The sequence below is a fragment of the Chanodichthys erythropterus genome, chromosome 4 (genome assembly GCF_024489055.1).
Source record: "Chanodichthys erythropterus isolate Z2021 chromosome 4, ASM2448905v1, whole genome shotgun sequence".
In the NCBI taxonomy this organism is placed as follows: domain Eukaryota; kingdom Metazoa; phylum Chordata; class Actinopteri; order Cypriniformes; family Xenocyprididae; genus Chanodichthys; species Chanodichthys erythropterus.
In genome coordinates, this window is record NC_090224.1 from 821,282 (window position 1) to 837,494 (window position 16,213).

Sequence of the window (16,213 nt, forward strand, 5' to 3'; positions counted from 1 at the left end):
ATAAGATTTTAAATAAAGCTACATTAAACCTTTTCTTTATTACTGATAAGGTTAATGCAAATTCTGTTACACAGTAGACAAATTACAATAATCAAAAATCAATAAGCTTCAAAAGTTTTAGTTACTGTCTCAGTACATTAAACAAAATTAAGCTTTCTAACATCGGGCTTCTACTGGCAAGAGAAAGCTTATCGAAAAATATATTTTATTTTGCTGTGGATTATGGTGTTGTTGTTTTGGAAGTGACAAAAGAGGCGTGAAAGAAATTGGAAGTGGCAATTTTGAACCTTGAAATGATGCCATGAAAATTCATCAGGGTTGACGAAAATGGATATTGTTTTCCTAACATTCTGCAAATCGTTTTGTAGTTTGTTCTAGTTTCTGTTCCTTGAACTGTTCTGAAGTTGCCTGCTGCAATGTCTATAATAATAATATGCTGTAATATCTTAATAATGGACAATTGGTGATGACAAGCCTTGTTCCTAAAACATATCCCGAGACCCCGGTGTTCTGTTCCATTCCACTGCACTGCTTAGCAAGATCACATCTAGTGTGTACCTTCCTCAAGGCTGAATATTATCCACAAGCATGACCCATTACCAAAACACAAACAAACATTACAATATATGGGTGAACCTCATGAAAACAAGTTCCAGTCCTTAAAAAAAAACATAATATATTCTGCATTTCCCAAATGTATTGCATCCAGATGTCTTACTTTTTTAGTTGTCATTGATGATTTTGACAAAACTACTATTATTGTACAAAAAATCAGCATAAATTAAAGACTTTAAAGCAAAATATATGTTGTTGTCTTTTCTTTGGATTTTGGAGTGAAATATAACCTGGACATGATGTTCTTGACAGGATTTACACGTAAGGAAACAAAAACAATTGCTTTGTACATGCGAGTCCTTGCAAAAGGGCCAGCACTCTCCCTCTGGATCGCCTGCATTTAAAAGATAAGCCTGGCTCATTTGAGGACAGTAATATCTCGAGTCTGGACAGAGTGGACAGATGGGTTGAGAGAGGCGTAAATTAGGAATGCTAGAGAACTCACACTTTATGCTTCACTACATTTCTTCTGAGAGAAATGTCAAGCTGCACATAATCAAAGTCACCAGTCTGTTCAGGAACGGTCATCACAAATCACATTTTGGTGCATATTATGTTCCGAAAAGTGGCAACTCGAAAAGTTGCTAATGCTGCAACCACCTGCCTGTGACTCAGAGCTGAATGTTTCATAATCGCTCTACACATCAGTGCATACATGGAGACAAAGACAGACACGCATGAAAAATCCTCCAAAAATACACATAGGATGCCTTTGTCTCCGTGTGAGTTGTGGGAAGTTTGTATGGATGTGTTCTGATGTTTAGCACTGATCTGAGCGTAGTGAATGCAGTTGCCATGGCGATGGTGACTCACCCCTCCCCGCCGACTTTGGTGATCTTGAGTCTGAAATCAACAGAGTTGTGGCTGGGCGGCTTCCACTTCAGAATGTCATCACATCTGCCCGGCTTATATTTCTACAGGGACACCACAAACAGAGACCAACTCACTTTATGATATAAACCAAACAAAGCAGTAAAAACATCACTCCGTTATTATCTATAAAAGAAAATTAATGTTACATATTATCAACAGCATTGCATCACAAATATGTGGGGCCCCCTAAAAACCAAAAGACCCACTCGATAGTGACGTCATGCATCAACATTTCTATTGGGTGAAACTGTCTCTATTTCCAAACCAAGTGAGTTGCCTATGTAGGCAACATCTTAACCCTCTAAAGACGACCGTATCATGTTTGATACTAGGGCTGGGCGATATATCGAATGCTTTTGTCACGCGCATTTCGTCAGTAAAGCCGGTTCCCTGATTACCGCTAAATCGCCATCACCTGCTATCAAATGAAGCGGCATTTAATAGACAGAGCTGTAGATCACTGATAAGCCACGCAATATTGCGTTTAATATTGACGGCGATTCATATCGTTATTGAACGCGATATTGCGTGGCTTATCAGTGAACTACGGCTCTGTCTATTAAATGCTGCTCCATTTGAGAGCAGGTGATGGCGATTTAGCGGTAATCAGGGAACCGGCTTTACTGACGAAATGCGCGTGACAAAAGCATTCGATATATCGCCCAGCCCTATTTGATACACAGACCTCCAACCTGCTATACACAATATACTAGAAGCCTTCTGTTTCAGTTTAGTGTACCCATTCAGCTCGTGGTTCACGTTTCTTTTTTCTGTGAAATCTTTACTGATTTTTAAAAAGTAAGAATTACTTTGATATTGTTAGTGTTATTTCAAAATGAACACTTACTGGACTGAAGCAGCTTAGATTTACTTTATCCATACATATTTTTTCCAGAAAAACTATGATCAACTGTGACGTTTATTTGTTCATCTCTCAATCATCACTGTACTGCATTGCACTATATGTTTTGCCCCCCCACAAAAAATGCACTTGGATCATAAAACTAAGCATTTAAATATCATCTTACTAAGACATATTACTGGCAGATATAGAGTGACAATTAATATTTACATGCATTTTATTTAAGTAGTCTGCTATACGGTTATAAACATCTCAGTGATTTACGTTACAAGCATCAGAATTTAATATTTGCTCAATTTGGGGCTCTGAATAAAATGGGTGAGTTTCCCCTCCATATCACACTAACTAAGCCATAAAATCCTGATGTACCAAACATAATACGCAACACACACACAAAAAACATGCAATTTTTTTTTATTTTTTTTTTTTTTTTATTTCATTTTCAAAGAATCAAAGGTTCAATAAATTGTTCATTCCACTTCCATTGTTTCATTTTCTCACTATGATTTCATATGCTAGGCTTTAAAGGGTTAAGGCATCATAGGTGTGTTCAAAGGCTCATCCAACATTCGTTTTACATTTTCTTTCTTTTCATTTTCTTCATTTTCAATTTTATTCGGTGTGAAAATCTTTATATGTATGTAGAAGGCAGTGCATCAAGCTGTGTGAAACAAAAGAAATTCTGTCATCATTTACTCTCATGTCATTCCAATCCCAACACAAATGTTGTTTCAAATGTATTTTCAATGAAACCTGAGAGATTTCAGTCCCTCCGTTGAAAGGCTCCTATTTGGAACAACATGACAGTGAGTAAATGAATTTTCATTTTTGGGTGAACTATTTCTTTAAGAGATAGTAGATAGTTCAGCATGACTACAGTCAAAGACTATAGATATAGAAAGACTGTTCACTCCTATTACTTGTGAATGGGAGGAATTACAACGCGCAATATGGCGGAATACGTCCCTCCTTATAAGTAAAAGAGCCAATCACTGATTGGTAAAGTCACTGCAGCTGCCGTTAGAAGCTCGTTCTCATAGGAACCTGAGACTCGCGCATAGGACTGCACATGCGCATTGGCTGGTCTAGACTGAAAAAAAAAAGCTTTTTAATGCTATTTGAGCATAAGAAACAGCATTTATAGGACAGTTCATGTCAAATTTTGTTGCTAATTTGAAATATGTTATTTAATCGTGCAGCCGTTTTTGAGATGTCAGGATTCCCCTATTCCACTGCACAAAATGCTGTTCTTAGAGTTTTTGTCTTGTTTCTAGTCAAAATATCTTAAAGTTCTTCAATCAAGAATCATTTTCTTGACAATTAAAATTATTTTCTTGTTTTCAGAAAAAATAAGTCAAAATTAAGTGAGTTTTTCCTTAAAACAAGCAAAATCATCTGCCAGTGGGGTAAGTAAAATAATCTTATATCAAACCAAAAATAAGATAAATAATCTTGTTTTCAGTTTGAATTAAGATTATTTTACTTACTCCACTAGCAGATTATTTTGCTCGTTTTAAGGAAAAACTCACTTAATTTTGACTTATTTTTCCGAAAAACAAGAAAATAATTTTTACTTTTCAAGAAAATGCTTCTTGATCTAAGAATTTTTAGATATTTGGACTGGAAACAAGACAGAAATTCTAAGTAAGAACAGCATTTTTTGCAGTGTTGGTCTTGGATGCCTGAAATAGCTGCCCGGAGGCTTTGCAAATATGGCTGCCGAGTGAACAGACTTTTTTGAAAGGGACTTTGCTACAGTACACTATGTCTAGGTTTTGTAACAGAGCCATATTGCTGACAGAGCTTATGTTATATGGTGAGCAATTTAGTCTGGCTTCAATAATTTACAGTTTATTTTTCATTTTCACTGATCCGCTACAATATTTTCTGGTCATCTTCAATAATTTACACTGTTTATTTTGCATTTTCACTGATCCGCTACAATATTTTCTGTTCATCTTTTCAGATTTTAGTTATTTGGTGTAAGGATGGTGGGATACACCAAGTGTACAGTGGGTTAGAGCATCTAGACCAATCAGTAAACATTTGACCGTGATGTTAATGAGATGTGAAGCGATTAATGGAGCTCTAATCACAGTAAAGCAGAAGTTCTCTCATGAGTGTGTCTTGTTATCTGTACACTGTGCGTGAGAATCTGCCATTAACATGTCAGCATGGCATTAAACAGCCATTGCAAAAAAATGAAAATACATATACAGTCTTTCAGTGTAAAATGGCTCTGGTAAAGGCAAATATAACCATTTAACAATTGCCTCAAAACACCAACATTAGATCTGGGGGGCTTTATATGACTTTATGTCTATGAATTAATAAAAACTGAAATGTTTTTCTGAACTCGTGTTTCACTTAATTGAAAGCAACCATTTACATAATTTTATTAATCTACACAGAAATTCACAGTGATTTTCTTTTAAGAAAGAGGTCAAATAATAACTAGACAACTCATCTTTCTATTCTGTAGTCATTGTTAGATGTAATCAAATGAACATACACTTCTTTCAATTAACTGCACAAAAAGACTCTTGAGCTGTAGGTTTAAATCAGTCGACTGTTTTGCAGAAACCCTCTATACAAAAATAAATTCTATCCAGTTATTATCTTTTTACATTTCAGTGTCTTACTCTACAAGGTAATGCTTTGTCTTTCAGCTACTCAATAATCCTGTAATTTTTTTTTTCATGTTTGAGTTGAGTTATCAAACTAAAATAAATAGCTCTTCCATCCGCAAAGACCAGCCATCAGGATGTGTTGGCTTTAATCCGGCTACCAGCACTCATTCGCATTAACGTTTACATTTACATTTAAATTACAGTCATTTATTTAGCAGACGCTTCTATCCAAAGCCACTTACAAGTGAGGAAAGCTCCAACACAAGAATTAAACAAGTTTTAACAGATGTTTGTTCAAGATTCAAAACGAATTGTGTAAAAGAACTGTACAAAAAAATAAATTAAAAGAAAAGAAAAAGCTAAAATATGATATACACCCCCCCCCCCCCCCCCCCTCCCTCCCTCATTCATGCCAACATTCTGGACGTGATGAATGAAATCTGGAGAAACCAAAGAGTGGGAAGACAAAAATGAGGCAAAGTAACAGATGCGTTGCCAGGAAACACGATTTGAGCCAGCAGGACTGTTACATGGTGGGAGGTTGTACCTCTAAAAGGCTCAGTGTAAGATTGGGGATGAAAGTACAGAGTACAGTTGTTACGGGTCAAAGTACCCAAACAACCTTCTCACTTTCCACTGTATTGCTCTCTGCAATAATCAAAGCTGTTTACCAGCAGCAACACTAATGATGAAGAGAGGATACAAACCCTAGTCCACACACTGTAAGAGCATCAAGAGCATAGAACAACAGCACATTGCCAAACAGTAACTTCTTGCAACAACATAACAGCAACATCTGTGGGCATTACATTTCTAATCAGCCTGAAAACAACCTCATAAAATTGATAATTCCAATACTGAAAGCAATCGGACAATATAGAATTCCAGACATAAAAAATACAATTTAGTAACTTTTTTTTTTTTTTTTTTTGAGGATTTAAAAGCATTTTTAGGTACAAAAATACACTAAAATTGTGTTAACAACACTCATATTTTTTGTCTCGTGGCTATACTATTGAAACTGAGTATTTTAACGTTTATGGATTGGCCCCAATAACTTCCACTGTAAGTGTCTCATTGAAAATCAAAAATTTCTTTCTTTTTTATTTAACAGGGATAAATCGGAAAATAATTTTTTTTTGTGATAATCAACATTAAGTCACAAATGTCAATAGAGTTAACTTGCACTGATCCCAGGATATTACTATTCCTTGGCTCCAGAGTAATGAGGATTGGCGTAAACTGACTCCTACTTGCCACAATATTGTTTGTGACTTCGCTCTTCTAAAGAAAAACAACATTTTTTGTTGTAAACTCCACGGACAGATCATTCCAAAATTAATGTTTAAAGGCAAGCATGTTGAAGATTAGCCGATAGACCGTCAATTCATTAAATAAGCTGTTTTCCTCACAAATTTTTTTATTCAGTGCTGAAGCCTCTCCTTAATTGGCATGCATTAAAAATGCCTTATCTCCACCCCAGTTTACCATAACATTGAGCATTATAAGTACTCTTCGTCATTGTGAGTGTAATGTACTTGGTCAACAATTCCTAGCATCACTCCAGAAGAACTGCTTAAAAGCACATTTAACCTATAAAATTAAAGTTACCTGACTTTAGTTACCTAATGAGCAAGCATGCATCTTGACAGGGCAGTTCCCTTGCAACGGTCACCAAGACATACAAACAGTTGGTCAGTTGTCCACCATGGTGCAGTAGTATGTACATATAGCTCTTTAGGCAACATGTGACGCTCAGACTAAAATGCTGCAATATTGTTTACTAATATTGATGCAAGATCTTAGTAAAACTGGATATGGCTGCAGTTTCACTCTTAGGTTGCCATAACCCCACTGCAAAAACTGTTGTTCTTACTTAGAGTTTTTGTCTTGTTTCTAGTCAAAATATCTTAAAGTTCTTAAATCAAAAAGCATTTTCTTGAAAAGTAAAAATTATTTTCTTGTTTTCAGGAAAAATAAGTAAAAATTAAGTAAGTTTTTCCTTAAAAAAGGGAAAATAGTCTGCCAATGGGGTAAGCAAAATAATCTTATTTCAAACCAAGAATAAACAATATAATCTTGCTTTCAGTTTGGACTTTTGACTTTGCTTACCCCATTGGCAGAAAAACATACTTAATTTTGATTGAATTTTGAATGAAAATAATTTGTACTTGTCAAGAAAATGCTTCTTGATTTAAGAACTTTAAGATATTTTGACTAGAAACAAGACAAAAACTCTAAGTAAGAACAGCATTTTTTGCAGTGCCCACAGTAGGCAGCATGTATTTTACCAACACATCTTGCAGGCAATGGCCAATAAAAAGAAAATTATAAAAGAAAACCATTTACTCCCTCCTAAGTTTATGGCACAAGGGGAGAAAAAAAAACTGTTAAGGACCAGCTTATGGAATTATGGGAGGGGAGTTTAATCAACAAGACATGTCTGCCAGCTATTCAGAGCTGAAATGGCATAGATGTAATGTGCCCAGCCTGACCACAGGTGTTGCTGCAGCTAGAATGCCTCTAAGACTTCACAGTGCGATATATTTTATTGTGACAAGTTTGACTGGCAGCACCTGAGCTATTGTCTGTAAAATACATTGTGCTGTGACAGTCCTGAGAGAAGCCGACATGCTGTTAGTCTAAAAAACACATACTAGATAGTTTGCAAAAGACCTGCTTGTCACGATTGAGTATAAAACCCAGCTTTGTGACATCAGTTATGGAGGCGTCACATATTGTCTGTCAACTGCTTAGTATGGAAGCGCAGGAATTGCTTTTGTGCTGCATAGGGAAGCTAGAGCTGACTGCATGTTTCTTGTAAACTCCCCTGAAGCCAAAAGGTAATCTGAGAGGGGAAACTTCCTGCGTTTGAAATGAAAGCAAGGGAAACACTGGTATTGAAGCTCAATGGGGAAGTGTAAATACGGGTCTTTAACTGAAACACTGTGAATTATGCCATAGCAGATTTGCCATGGCAAACCAGTGTTTCAGTTCCACTATACAGAGTACATGTGAGATTCAGAGTATGAGTAACAGTAGGTATTTTTGAATAAAAGCTGGGAACCTGTTTCACTAGCTGGGAACGCAACTTCAAAGAGACAACACAATGCTCTTTTGCAGGGGTAGCCAATGCCCCTGCAGGGTATACCCTTCTACAGACTTTAGCTTCAATCTGAACACCTGCTCGTTATTTTTAAATAATCCTGAGCACCTTGATTATCTGGTTCAGGTGTGTTTGATTGGGGTTGGAGCTAAACTCTGCAGGATGGTAGCTCTCCAAAAGCAGAGTTTGCTACCCCTGCTCTAATGCCCCCTGTACTGCAGATCTAAACACCTGACCAGGTGGAGTTGTGGCTCAGCTTGGTCCTGCATGATTCAGAAAAGGAGACTGTACTCTCCAAACCTGACAACACACTTGCAACAACAGGCCTATGGCTTTGCCATAGTAGCCTGCTATTGAACCTAAAGACCACAGACCTGCATCTAACAGTTCTGCAGCAGCTACATTTTGGGGAGTAAAGAGATGCTTTCGTTCAAAGGATGCCATTGTGTTTTACATATTATGATTTATGCCATCTGTGTCTCTACATTCCACTTTCCAACAACTTGGATCTTGTCTTGGTACAGAGCAGGAGAAGGTGATTAGTTTGCAATCACTTTCACTAAATTTTATCTTAACTCTTTCTTGCTGGTGGAATGACTTGCCTAACTCAACTCGAGCAGCTGAGTCTTAAGCCACTTTCAAGAAACGGCTAAAGAAGCATCTTTTTTGTAAACACTTTAGTTAATACTAACACTTACCTTTCTATTATATTTATATTCTATTTCTATTTTTTTTAAATATATATATATATATAATATATATATATATATATAAATAAACAAAACCTTGCTACACGTACTGTGCTACACTAACTGGGACTTGTCACAGCACTTGCATATTGTGCCCTATTGTTGTTTCGATTGCTTGTGTTGTTCTCCTCATTCGTAAGTCACTTTGGATAAAAGCGACCGCTAAATGATTGAATGTAAATAAATGCATGACAGCAGCTGCTGCTTTCGCTTTTAAACCCATACTTGCCAAGGCGGCTTTTACTCTATTCTTCATGCCTCATTGTGACAGTCCAAATCATTGTTTCTCTCATCCACATCTATTGCTGGTCTGCGTCTACAGGAAATTTCTCCTCGATGAACAGCACATAAAGCGGCATTGGGTTGGGCTGTGATACGAGCAGTGCGGTCACCACCTCATTGTCCGAACTAGTTGGCAGGCTGCACTCACTAAAACCTACTGCATTTTACCCATTACTGCTACAAAAAAAAGTTTATTTTGGTTTCTGTCATTTTGGGAAAGGGACTATATCAATGGCAAGCAGGCAGTCAAAATGAACAACAAATCCCATTAGTGTATCATGTTCCAAGGAAGCTAGACACCTGGCTGGAAATACAGGTACACCACAGTATTATTTTTAATTCTCAACTCTTTATATGCATATAATTTCAGGACTGGAAAAACACACTCACCAAAAATAGAGCAGTAATGCTGTCAAAAGCTGGAAGCAAAGAGCCCAGACAGCACACCACTTTCCAGGGTAAAGTCACTATCTAAGAAGTTGCAGGAATACCGAAATGCTGTCAAAATAAAAATCCTAATAGCTGTGCTCACCTCACTACAGATTCTCAGCATGAGGTGAGAAGATGAAAGAGGAAGTGATGACGTGCTTATGGAGTATATGTGAGCCACATCATTGGCATGCCACAAGGAGACAACTTTGATATTGGGTTCTCAGAAAGAAGGGAATGAAGCCATTTCCACTGGCACACTACATTTATTATAATTTGTTTTCAAATGTATTAAATTATTATTATGATAGTTATTAACAGTAATTTTCCTTAGAGCAAATGTAGTGCCCTTACCGATATTAAACACCATTTGGGAATGAGGGCTCACACAAAGCTTAACACATGGTGTGCACTTTTAAACATTTAAGGAAGGGAAAAAATACTTAATATATCCTCTGTATATTTAAGGGTCACTGTGATAAGTGCCACAATGTTTTTTTTATTTTTTATAATTTATTGAATCTTTTAAAATATATATTGAATATATGATTTGTTTTGCTATTTTTGCCTTTACTTTGACTAGTTTTAAAGAGAGACAGGAAGCAAGATGGCACGGGGAAAAGATCAGGTAAAGAACTCATGGGATTAGGGTCATCCAAAGCAGAACGTTGTTGGAACGTTTTCTTTTCTTTTTTTTAAATTCTGTTTAACACGTCCAAACACATACAGGCATACATTAGAAGAGAGCAAAAGCTTGTCTGACAATACGGCAGAAAGTAATGGTTCCTAATGTAAGATTGATGGATAAAGGCAGGGCTTAGTAAAGGGCCAAACAGAGGTTATGTTTTAAGAACTTTCAAAAACTTTTACAGTACAAACAGTCAAGAATAAAAACACACTCAGCAGAAGGTAAATGAAAAGCATTATTTTGAAAGCACTTGAGTTATGCAGAAGATTGTCAGCCCTGAAAATGTACCTCATATTTGCTGAAAGTGAAAGGCACCTGGAACAATAATGCTTTTATGGGGATTGAGTTACTGCTGCAGCTCAAATGCCTTAAGGTTTAGCATTTGAACAACATATTGTATTAAAGCACGACAGACCAAGGTCGGCCTGTCGCTGCTGCATATCTTCTTATGGCTTGTCAAAACATTTTGAAAATCAGATAGGGTTTTTTTTTTTAATCAAATCAAGTCATTGAGTCGGACAGTTATTCAGTCATGTTGTCGACACAAAGATATCAAAAGCAGAGCATCGTTAGTCCTTGATGGAGTCAAAAGCAATGAATGCAGGGATGAAAATCAATCAAGAGCGCAACACAAACCCGAAGCATCACCATGGAAACAAGTGCAACCCCGTTAACATTCCTTCATGCCAGACTAACCTGTTTACCTGGAGCTTTTCACTTCTTTGTGATGCATGATGTTGCTGTACTGTGTGTCTGTTAGCGTCCACAGGCTTTCAACCACAGCCAACTCTACTTCTCATTTATACAAAAGCTTTTTTACTTCCATTTGCATCTGATAATTAAAAGATGGACATGGACAAATGTGAATGAGTGTGGGAGACTGTCTAGAATAATCCCACCATCTGTCTCAGAAATGAAAAGTTCTGAAAAAAAACAACAACTTATCTTTCAGTGTAATGTGCTTGTCCTCACTGAAAGTGGAAAAGCTGCATGACATGAAAAAATCACAGCCAATGAGAACACAGTTGATGTGTAAAATATAGTTATGCAGAGATTTTGGATCAATTGGATTTCACAGAGGGGCACAGAATTGCAAACCAAGTGCCTGAACAAAATGTTCTGTTGTTCATCACGGCTAAATCTGATTTAACACGAAAGAGCTTTTATCACTTGACACATTATTTGCATTGCAACTGGTTAGGACACTGCCCTACTTTTGGTCCTAAAAACACAAAGCCATGTAGGGATGGGTCAATGCCACAATTTTGGCTTCGGTATGGTACAACAATCTAATACCGGTATATTGGTATAAATCGATACCATACAGGGTCTAAATTTAAATATGTTCTTAAGAATATCTTAAGAAGTACTAAAGAAGAATATTTAGTATATTAAGTGCAAAATTAGTGTGTGAAAATAGAGCACTTTAAGTACATATGCGCCCTTCGATACAACACTCTTGTGCGCATTTCGGACGACTGACAGAAATCACACCTTTTTAAACCTAGCCCATTTGAACATCCAAGCAATTTTATCATTCAGTAGTAACGTACTAGGGAGCTCTTTAAGAGATGGTTTCTTTGCGCTTATACCAACAAACAACGCACACACAAGCCGTCTGTATAGAGTTATTTTAAAATACACACAAAATTGACAAAATATCCATCTTAGTGAGTATTCACATAAACACAGTCGGTTATGTCTTACGTGAATTTAAATAGTTTAATAGCAGGCGTCATCGCATGTATAATAGTAGCTTATATCGAATATGTGAAGCTTAAAATACATGCTGCTGTCTGTCACTAAATAACCTTTGTAGCTTTAAATTAATCCTATGGATTTACCCATTTAATGTATTAACTGTGATTCAGTGTTATTTTACATTTGATTACTTTATTTAATTTCTTTAACTAGCGTCTGTGTACCTGAATACTACTGTAAGAACTACCTAAACTTAAAGGCCCGTTGAAGCGTCTTGGAACACGCAGCATTATTCAATGTGTTGACGTAATTTCAACTGAAATAGGATAGCTTTTTTAAAATAGCCAATAGCGTTTAGTTTATGTTACAGCTTGGCCAGAGACGTTAGACTCCGTAAAACCTCAGTTTCCTTCTAATCTCTAACCGTTTCTCATCCTAATTTCCTTTATATCACTTTACAATACAGCATTCTGTGCAGAATTTAAATGGGTCCGATACCTTTTGTGGTTTGTGCCGACTCGCGCATATGATCCACTCTGTGCTCTCGTGTCTCTGGACCAGAGCAGACTGTTTGCGCTGCGGCGGTTCACGTGACACTAACACGAAAACGGACTTCATTCGCATCAATGGAAAGCATATTTACACTGTCTGAATCATTCCCTATTCTATATATAATGCACTATGTGCCATTCACCATGTAAAAACTATAAAATGTATAAGCAAATGACCGATTTATGCCGCAGCTTCAGTGTCCATGTATAGTGTAGGAGGGGGCGGGACTTCAGATTCTAGAGAGCATTTCATTGGACCGAAGACTTGACGAGAAGCTGTAGTGCGATGTGAAGTCATGAAAATCCGTGATCTATTTTAGCGGAAGTGAGAGACTGTAAGTTTCGAATGCTTATATCTCCTAAATGCAAATTTTGTCATTGTTTTGGAACTCACCAGCTTATTCATAACATTAAGGCTAACATATTCATACTAAAAGCTAAAAAACTTAGCTGATTTCAGGGGGATTTTAAGTGCAAATATTATGAGATATAAATATCATTGGTTCAAACGTATGGTGGAGCTTTCATGTTATCTAAACGATTATGTACAATTGATCTTATGTACGTGCGTTGATATAAATGTCTAAATTAGATCATTCGAATGAAGCACTGAACTGTCAATCTCGTATTGTACAAGTCAGGATGAGCAAGTGACATATGCTTGGCAAGGTTTGATGGTTCTTCATCAATTTTTATAAGCAAAGCAATTCCATATTATATGTCTACTGCTGTCATTATTAATTAGTTTTGTGCATGTTTAGTGAGATTCAACTGCCTTATCCATTTTGTTCCTCTATGTGGTCACATTTGCCGGTTTCGTGTCAGCTTGTGTAGCACACTGCCAACTAGCAGTGAACTTCAGAACAGCAGCATATACCGAATTGAGCAAAATCATGATATTGTACCGTTTGAAATAAAATATATACCGGTATTTTCCCAGCACCACAGATTCAGGGGGAAGCTGAAATCACAGAATGATCCTCCAAAAACATGACAATTTATAGCAGCCATGAAAGGTATTCAATCATAAGGCCTGTAAAGGGAATGAGACAAGGGAGAGTTTCCCAAAAGCATTCTAAGACCCATAACATCGTGGTGCCAATGGTTTCTACGATTTACTTATGGCTTTACTTAGGCTTTTTGGAAAATGTAGCCAAGTACAGTGGACTAGTAACTCAACAACCTACTACTTTATTAGTGATAGATACCACCTACACAGTTTATTTAGGGGTCATATACAAATTCAAAAACAAATCGCAGTAAAATGTGGTGCTCCAACAATTAAGATTTGACTGAAATAAACAGGTTCAAAATTAACTTGACCCATCCCAACTTTCTAACACTGGGAATCTTCCAAACTATTTGCAGAGTGGCCAGGAACAATTCAAATTTTGAAAGACTACAGTATTTTACTCTTATTGTTAGCTCTACTCTAATTCCCCTTTATTACCTCACTGCGACTGACCGACTGTGAACGGTCTGTTAACGGTTTATTATCACCAAATAGTCATCACTGACATGGAAATGCTCTAATGGTTGATCATGTGTTAATGTGTTCTGATGTATCTGACATCAAAGCTCAGGAGTCATTTTTGCAGTTTCATTTCAATAAATGCTCTTTTTGGATTGGTGAGGAAGCTTGAATTCTGAAAGGAAAATTGTGTTCCTCATGATATGATGTCTGTAAGACAATGTTAACATTGTAGCTTAGTTGTTATCATAATGATAAAATAAAAGAATTGTCCATAATTTATGGTTAACATGTTTTGAAAGCACAATGACAAAGGTCTAAAATGACTGCTGTTAGCATGCGAAAACATCTCAGAAGAAAACAAGTGCTGTGTGGGTGAATTTCCGCAAAGGGCCTTGTAAAATGCAACATTACCAAGATTACAAAGACTTTAAATTCAACCCTTTAAAAGCACTGGCACTTTAGCCATCAAAGCAGAACTTTTGCAACAAATTCGTCACCTACAAATGTCAAGATAATTTGGACTGTTGTGTTACCACAAATTCAACACAAATAAGATGCTTGAACACACTTGTAAGATCCAGACAGGTGAAAGAGAATATTTTTGTGAGCTGAATTCATAAAGACTTCACTTGTTTCTGAAAGAATTATTCAGTGATCGATACATTTTTAACAGTAATTTGTTGCCACCTAGTGGTGTAATAATGAAATCAACACAGTCGTTATTTGAAGCACCCAGTTATTTTCAAAAAGTTATTTATTCTATTTTGATCAGTAACAAAGATGATCATTTATAGTATCCGAATAATAAACATTTGTATACTTCTGTGATAATTGAAATATTTGTAACAGAAATAATGATACTGCATGTTTGAAAAGATTGTTTGTGATTTGAGTGTCGCAATTTTTCTTTTGTCAAAGGTTTAATATACCTGGAAGAATCATTGTCATTTAAGAATTAGATCATGTGAATGATAAAATCAAGAATGCGATCTTTTAAAGTACACATGAAATCAAAATTGAGCTTATTTATTTTGTTAGCTCAAATTGCTAGTTTTGTGGTGAACAATTAAATCCACACAAAAAAAATTGTTTGGCTTCGTAATATTTAATCAAAATCTGAAAATGCTTCTCCCCTCTGCAACGATGCCCCTTCTCTAATGACATCAGTTTGACGGCTTGGGTTGAAAACGCTTGAACCACTCCCCTCTGACCGTTAGTCTGCTATGAGCAAGAGATGGAGAGGAGGAGTGCTAAAATAAAACTCTGCCCTCTATTCAATATTCCGTTTCACTTGGAAATACGTCACAACACTGGAGAAAAGTCGTTTGCATCTTCCGGTTCACGCGGACTTTAAAGATTAATTGTGCAGCTTTGTGCCTCTCTCTCTTTGCATTGATATATATGAGTAGCACGAAGGATTTTCAGTGCATTCATTACTATAATATTCATGAGGTGAGATGTCTCTATTAATGGATATGCTCCTCGCACTTCGGCCACACCCATCACACCAGAACTGTTTTCGGAACCGGGCTGAAAAAAAAAAAAGACACTTTTTGCCCGGAAGACATATCTTTTCATACACCATGATAATATCGAGACAATTTCGCTATCACAATAACACGAAATTGACAATACCGTTACATCCCTATATTATAGTATCATTGCTCTACATTACAGAAAATAATAAACCATAATAATAAGCCTTCAAAATATAAATTAAGCATTCAAGCACACACAAAGCTTTCCACAGCACACCAGAAAATGTAACGATTAAGAATGTGCTGGTGGGGGTAAACAGTCAACTTACAGAGCCCTTATTTGTACCACCCGCTGCAGTTTCATTTCGGTGTTGATAGTGTAGAACAGGGGTTCCCAACCACATTCTTGGAGGCCCCCCACACTGCATGTTGTCCATGTCTCCTTAATCAAACACACTTGATTCAGATCATCAGCTCATTAGTAGAGACTCCAAGACCTGAAATGGGTGTGTCAGACAAAGGAGAGATACAAAATATGCAGTGTTGGGGGGCATCCAGGAATGTGGTTGGGGATTTTTTTTGGTCCTAAGACTTCCACAGAAGATATATGTACATGTTTTAATATTTAGACCAGTTCTATTATTGATTGCTATCAGGATGTTAGGAGAGTTTCAACCAGTATAACAAAAAGTGTTTATAAATAAAAAAATTGCCTTTAAATGTCATGCATGGTCAGCAGCCATATCACCCTGTAGCCCAAGACTGGTTGCCCACT

The 16,213-nt window shown here is 36.7% G+C and overlaps 1 protein-coding gene across 2 annotated transcripts in view; it reads right to left on the reverse strand.

The window, feature by feature from the left end:
• rngtt (RNA guanylyltransferase and 5'-phosphatase) overlaps window positions 1-16,213 on the reverse strand; it is a 152,893-nt gene that overhangs the window by 22,601 nt on the left and 114,079 nt on the right. For both annotated transcript variants that reach the window (XM_067383569.1, XM_067383570.1), the window contains one exon: window positions 1,429-1,529. In XM_067383569.1, the coding sequence (XP_067239670.1) occupies window positions 1,429-1,529 (101 nt within the window). The remainder of the gene's footprint in view (window positions 1-1,428; window positions 1,530-16,213) is intronic.